The 7,512-nt window shown below is 34.0% G+C and overlaps 1 protein-coding gene across 4 annotated transcripts in view; it reads left to right on the forward strand.

The window, feature by feature from the left end:
* LOC117118071 (BAI1-associated protein 3-like) overlaps positions 1-7,512 on the forward strand; it is a 37,366-nt gene that overhangs the window by 6,666 nt on the left and 23,188 nt on the right. For all 4 annotated transcript variants that reach the window (XM_033262559.1, XM_033262560.1, XM_033262561.1 and 1 more), the window contains exons 6-13: positions 1,083-1,145; positions 2,381-2,447; positions 3,105-3,363; positions 3,933-3,977; positions 4,568-4,730; positions 6,013-6,117; positions 6,688-6,899; positions 7,315-7,450. In XM_033262559.1, coding sequence (XP_033118450.1) covers positions 1,083-1,145; positions 2,381-2,447; positions 3,105-3,363; positions 3,933-3,977; positions 4,568-4,730; positions 6,013-6,117; positions 6,688-6,899; positions 7,315-7,450 — 1,050 coding nt within the window. The remainder of the gene's footprint in view (positions 1-1,082; positions 1,146-2,380; positions 2,448-3,104; positions 3,364-3,932; positions 3,978-4,567; positions 4,731-6,012; positions 6,118-6,687; positions 6,900-7,314; positions 7,451-7,512) is intronic.

The raw sequence follows: 7,512 nt of genomic DNA on the forward strand, positions 1-7,512 counted from the left end.
CAGTTGTAGGGCATGTGCAAATTTACTTCAGTCATTGTCATGTGAAAAATGCAGTATGCTGGAAACATCACTCACACACAGGTTTTAATTAAGCATTATATACTGTACCAACCAATGTTTCCAACATGTGACATTTAGTCAAAGATGTAATCACATGCTTGAAAAACAGGAAACATTTTTTTGTTCTACGGCCAATAAAGTGGTAAGGTTATCAGTACTATACTACTTCTAAGGAATTAACATCAGTTTATCTCATTATAAACAATGGTGGATCTAGGGCCTGGCAAAATAGAGATTAAAATCAATCTTCAAGAGAAGAGAAAGTAAGATTATGTAGGATGGCTAAATTATTAACTAACTACAGGCTGCTGCTATACCGTAAAACCTAGAATTAAAGCCCTGGACTGGACTGGATGGGCTTCTTTTTGAGACTACTTTTGCAAAGTAAAGGGAGGGGTCTTCTTTTCAAAATTTATTCTGTAAATTTTGGGAAATACTACTATAAAACAATAAATAGGACCACTTTAACATCAGTCTGTATCATGGAGTGTATTTACCGGCATTAAATCACCTAAGCTATTGTTTAAACCAAGTGTGGTTTTAATTTATTTTGTTTCTTTGAAATTCATGTGCAGTGCATACTGTACTGTCTCCTGAAGAGAAGCCCATGCACTTGAATTCGAGATGGGCTTCTTTTTGAAATAGCAAATTGGGCTTCTATTCAAGGTTTTACGGTATTCATTGTTTATTTGTGTTTGACTGCATGGTTTAAAATACATGACATGGTAATAGAATCACATTAATGAATGAAACTTCAAACTATCAAACAACAGTTTGTTCATATTATCTTTTTATTGAAGTATATCTTGATTTTAAGCTACTATTCAGCAGTAGAGTAGCCTTGAAAGTATTAGCTCTTGCAACTAGTGTACCTACCCAAAAATATTCTTAAAGGCTAATCCAGCCTATCAGTCTGTGGTTTTACATAGCTCAGTGAATATAACTGGCCACTCACATTTACCAAAGGCGAACAGTGCTAGAAATTGTGTGAAATTATTTCTATTGTTTTTTCCTGTTTTCAGGCTTTTTGCATTCCTGATGATGACCATAATGTATTGCTTTTAGAAAGTAGCAGCGAACAAGAAGTGAGAATCATGTTTGTAGTTTATTTTTAGCTGTCAGACCCACAACTAGGGGTTGGGGGTGGTTTCTGTTTTTCCAGCCATCCTTTCTTTTTAAGCAAAAAACGACTCCTTTTGTATAAAAACCACTAAAATTATGATGAAGTTCTAGAACTTCATCCCCTGACCACCCCAGAGCACTTTCTATAGACCACACCAAGAAACCTAGTACCTCTGGCCCTCATGTTTCATATGATCTTTCCCCTTCCTTCCTTCCTTTTTCTTTCCTGGATGGGCCTCTTAATGACGGTATTACAGTAAACCTTTGAAGCAAGCAGGCATGCTTTTGAACTGCTTGTAGTCAGCGGTGGCTCCGGAAATTTGCCGACAAGGGTTCAGGCATGTCCGACGTGGGGTCTGAACTTAGGGGCTAAGTAGACCCTTGATCCAAGTATCGGAATAAAAAGTCCCATGGTAGGGTTCACTGGGAGATTTTTAATGGCTTGGTTCAAATTGTGTTTTTAGACCACAATATTAGGGATTGGCAATCAAAATAACGTTATTTGGATATGCAAATTATAATTTTTGATCCAATGACCTGATCGTGGAGTAGGACAACAGGGGGTCCAATCCTGTCCGACTGGCGCCACCACTGCTTGTAGTACATTAGAGATTTAGGAAGTTCATACAAACAGTGGCCCTGTCAGGATGGGATGAAAGCTTTAATAGATCAATTAGGTAAAAAAAACCACTATGTTATCAAATATTATTAGCCGCCTTTGTTGGTATTTGTTATTCAGTGTATGATACCAATTGCTATCTTTAATAATATTAATTATTAAAATGCCTACAGTATGCCAGTAATAATAAGTTACAAATTACGAATTGGTTTGAGAAAATGCCTTAATCCCAGGGTCCTGGGTTCAGTTCCTGTAACAGCAGGACTTTTTCTCACTTCCAAAAACAACTATTCTCTAAGCCTAGATTTTGTAAAGCATCGTTCTATCCTGCAAGTGGCAAGTATAAGTTGGATGTGAAGGATGTGAAGGAATTAATTGTAAACTACATTAAATATCCATGACTTTTTTTTTATATATATATATATATATATAGGCTTACATTTAAACAATAAGTCAATAATACAAGTTCCAATTACTCCAATGAATTCATTTTTTCCATATTTATATTTAATGCTAAAATTTGTTTTAAAAATAAATGTCCTTATGGAACATGACATCTGTAAAAAATTTCTCCTGTAGGCTTTAATTCCAATTTTAAATGTCACTGTTATTACTGCCAATGGACTGGAAGCTAAAGATCCTAATGGTAAGTTTCCAAGGACTTAAAGTCTACTTTGTTTTTATTTGAAACTTCCTTCCTTAAGAGAAAACATCTGGCCTGGCAAGATTGTTATGACATAGATGGTATTAGAGCTATTGACGTTTGGTAGACTGTTTTGTATTTTAAACATTTGTGACGGATATGATTTTTAAGATAGGCGTAGGCACTATACTGGACTATATTGGTTGATGTTTATTATAAACAGTAAACAGTCACTTTCACTATAGGAGTCTAAACCATCCTGGAAGTGAAAAATGTGTGGTTTAATTGTTGTTTATTCTGTAAAGTGATATCAACCTTATACCTTTATTGCTGTGCATTTAGACCAATATACCTAAACTATTTTACTGTATTCAAGCTATGATAATGATTGTCACTACCTGTAGTGTCTCATAAAATATTATTTTCTTATATCGTTGTGATTCGTTCAAGTGTAATTATATGTAGCCTGTTGGTTCATTTAGTTTGTGTAAAGCATCATGTGTGTACAGTATGTTTGTCTTGTGAAAGGGATTGTCGCCTATAAGTGGATAGATAAACTCCCTATTGACAATCTTTGGTGCATGTGCCTTTATAAATAAATGAAATAAAATAAATATAAATTATTAATGTGGCGAATAAACAGTTCTTGAATTTTCAAAGGTTTCAGTGATCCATACTGTTTGCTGGGCATCATGCCTCCAAAGGAAAACACAACAGAGCCCGTGAACAATCTAGCAGATAACAATGAAACAGAAGTTGATGCAAAGAAAAATAAGAAAAAGAAATGGTTCAAAATTAAAAAGAAACATAAGAAACACAAAAAGGAGAAACTGCGAGATAAAGTCCCCGAGCAGGCGATAAAGCAAACAAGAGTTATTAAGCAAAATCTTAATCCAGTATGGGAGGAAACGTTCAGCATGTGAGTAAATATAAATTTTGGGGAGGGGGAGGAAATTTGTTTATAAAGTACCACTCCCCAATATTTAGAAACTCATGTCTAACCTTATAAGCTTTGTCTAGACTATCAAATTTTCTTTGACAAAAAACTGTTGTATGCCCATATATAGTCATGATGTGCCTATTTATGGTCATGATGTGCCTATTTATGGTCATGATGTGATGTCATCATGACCATACATAGTCATGATATGCCTATATATGGTCATGATGTGATGTCATCATGACCATATTTAGGCATGTCACATGTTTTTGTCAAATGATATTTGATGGTCTGGACAGGGCTTAAGGATTGAAGTGTCTCACAAGTCAGGTTTGTCCATATGGGGATATTGAAGGAGGCCTGTTGTATACAATCATAAACAACACCTTAGATTTTGGTGCTGTATACAATTAATAAATGATTACTAAAACTATTTAACAAAACCGCTTGAACTTTGGTGCTATGTACTACATTATCAATACCCACAATATTCTTGTGTTGGCTAATAAATAAAACAGTAACAAAAATCTTTTTTTATTTTTCTTTAGTGATCTGCAGGATCTCCAGGACGATATATTTCATTTGGAAATTTGGTGAGGAGAATGAATTTTTAATTTTTCTTAATAATTATAATCTCACTTTGAGAAATGACGAAATACTCTTCCTCTGCATCATCATTATCAAATCATCATCTTTCATTACCATCTTCTTTGTGATCATCATCATCTTTGTCATCATCATCAGTAGAAGTGGCTTGGCGCAGTCGGTACGGTTTGGTTTCCCAACCTCGAGGTCGGAGTTTCAATCCCCTCGCTGTGCATTTCGCTTGTGTCCTTGGGCAAGGCACTTTATCTGCATTGCTTCTCTCCACTCAGGAGTATAAATGGGTGCCTGTTAAGGTTAAATGCCAAAATGTGCTGGTGTAGCTGCTGCAACTTTATGGAACAGTTTGTGTTTCATAGGTGTCTAATCCAATGACCGGGGGTAGTAATGTGAAGCGCTTAGAGGCCTTGTTGGCATTAAGCGCTATATAAATATAACATATTATTATCATCATTATCTTTGTCATCATCATTATCACCATCATCCTTATCATCTTGTTTTTGTCATTAATAACATCTGCATCATCATTTTTATTTTCTTATTGTTATTAATTATTGTTATTTTGTATTATTCTATGCAGGGACCATGATGACGACTCCACGATTCTAGGTGCCATGAGGAACATTAATGAAGTTGTTGGTATGAAAGGAATGGGAAGATACTTCAAACAAATTGTACACAATGCCAAGAACACTGATGGAAATGTAGATGACTTCCTTGGTAGTATAGACATACCAATCAAGGTAAGGGTCAATGCTGAAATAGTTTTATTTATTTATTTATTTCGGTATAAAAACAATCAATCCCATAGACCAAACTGTGAGCTTAATTACAAGCAAATACAATAAACAAGAAACATAAAAAGGACAAATAAAATTAAAAAGAAAGAAAAGCTTTCATTAAACAAGTTAGCAATAGTATTGAATCATTTTGTAATCACAAATCCACCCAGAAATATGCATAAGGAAAAAGTCCAATTGGCATAAAAAATTAATTAAAATCTTGCTATGAAAACAAACAAAATAAGTCTAGGAGGGGAGGAGTTCTTGGTATATAAGTCTGGGATTATGACAGAGACTTAACTTGTTATACATGGTCACTTTATAGATTTATTATCTACCTTGATTTACTTTTTATCAACTCGTTTATATTTACATATTTGAAAAGAGGAAGATAAACTGAAAGGGCCCCAGAAAAATACCTCCTTCTTTTTGACATGCAGTTGGTTTTGTTATTTGTTTGGAAACAAAGTTGAAATAAAGTTGAAATAATAAAACACTTCCTCTCTCTATGATTCAAGGGTATATTAATAAAAAATTAGTTAAGTTGATGATGTTTAACTATGGATGTAAAGTGTAAAATAAAGAGAAATTGAAAATGAAATGAATGAAAACCTCCTTGTGTGGGCGATCCTTTGTGGAAACTGTAATGGCCCCATAAAAAAGAACCCTTCTTTTTGGCATCTTGAGGAACGTGTTTGGCCCGAAATCAATACTGTACTTGGAATGCCAAAAAAATGTTTGTCATGCAAAGAACCATTCTTTCATGCCAAGGAACTATTCTTTAATGCCAAAGAACAATTTTTCATGCCAAAGAACTGTTTTTCATCTAAAGAATCATTGTTTGTGGGGGTATTTTGTAGCTGCAACTAAATACAGTTCACACTCCAGTTTCAGACCACCTTCGGGACAGAAAATTTGAGGTGGTCTCGGGGTTCCATCTGCACATACAGAGTTAGCTTAGTGTTAATAGATTGAAGATTGTTATTTGGTTCTTTGCAAAAGTGGTCTCAAATTGGTGGTGTCTCGAATTGGAAGACGCACTGTACTAATCTATAGAGTTTAGATGATTTATTCAGAAGCTGTCTTTCCATAACTGATGAGTGAAACATTGGAAGACTTTCGTTTCACCAGTCTAGTGAAGCGATATTAAGCCTTGACCTCTCAGCCCATACCTTCTGTGAAGTGAAAACTTATTTGTTATGTTTTATTCATTTTTTTTTATGCACTCGTCTTTTTTTTGCAGGATATTCCGAGTCATGGAAAAACGAACTGGTTCAAATTGGAAGGAAAATCACAGAAATCGAAGGCAAAGGGCAAAATCAAATTACAGTTACACCTAGGGTACCGGGTAAGTGTTATTTAATTTGTGTGTGAAAACACAAATTAAATTAAATTAAATTAATTTAATTAATTTGGTTAATTGATAATAAACCAAATATTTCTTAACAATAGTTGTACTGTATATTTTGGTGATAAATTTTTTAGGAATATAAATAACTAATATTAATAATATGGTTAATATTGAATTTTTTTGTATAAATTTATTTTATTCATTTAGAATTATTTAATAAATAGTAATAATAAAAAAAGATCTGAAAAAAGTATGCTCTGTTTTTCAACAGTATGAAAACATAGTCGCCATAATGAACTAGCAGGTTTTAATAATTGTAATTTAAAAAATTAAGAATTAGATTCAGAAAGTGTATTCTATAACTGGTACTGGTATAGTCATTCATAATGCACCTCTTCCTTGAGGTTATAAAGCGCACTTCTTTTCCCTGGTCATTTGGTTCACATGCTTTAAGCGTTGCTGCTAGTAATCAGCGCAGGACCAGGCAACCCCACCAGATACCCATTTATACTCCTGGGTGGAGAGAAGCATTATTGTAATAAGCAATTAATGGAATTTTTTTTCTAGAGAGAGAAAGACGAAGAAACTGAGGAAGAAGTTGAAGATCGTATGAGCCCCGTTGAGTGCTATCGTTGCATCTTGACGCGGTTCATTGAGCACGAGTTACAGCAGATGGGTAACTCCAACAGGTGGGATGGTACCCTGAATCGTGAGACAGTCTACATCCTACATCAATTGGCCATACAGAACCAGCTCACACCGTTAAACTTTGCATACAGGTACAAATCACTACAATTTTTTTTAGCTATCTTGATTTTACCGTCTGTGTTAAAACCCAAAATAATATCTACAATATCACTGTCGTCATCACCATCCTCATCATAATCGTCATCATTCTCATCATCATTTTCATAATCATCTTAATCATTATCAACGTCATCTGCACCATTGTCACCATTATCATCATCATTCTCATCATCATTTTGATAATTGTCTTCATCATTATCAACGTCATCTGCATCATTATGACCATTATGATCATCATTATCTTCACTTTTAGATTACATTTTCATTTAAGTTGATTGTAAATGCACCAAGTTCTATACTCACATGCTATAATATATATCTGCCATTATTTCATTATCACTAGGTTATTATTCCTCTTGTTACCCATAATGCATTTCTGTTTTATAGTCGTTGGTTGGCGTACAGTAAAGCACACACATTGTACGCGATGGATTATAGATTCCTGCATTCCTTATTAAAAACAATAGATGAACAGTGGAAGAAAAGTCAAGAGAAATCAGATCAGAGTTTTACTACTAAAGAGGTAAACATTTCTAATTTAAAGTTTTTTTTTTTTTTTTTGTTATTTTTTTTATATTAAATGAT

Source organism: Anneissia japonica, unplaced genomic scaffold (genome assembly GCF_011630105.1).
Source record: "Anneissia japonica isolate Jap-2015-1 unplaced genomic scaffold, ASM1163010v1 scaffold287634_len692169_cov176, whole genome shotgun sequence".
In the NCBI taxonomy this organism is placed as follows: domain Eukaryota; kingdom Metazoa; phylum Echinodermata; class Crinoidea; order Comatulida; family Comatulidae; genus Anneissia; species Anneissia japonica.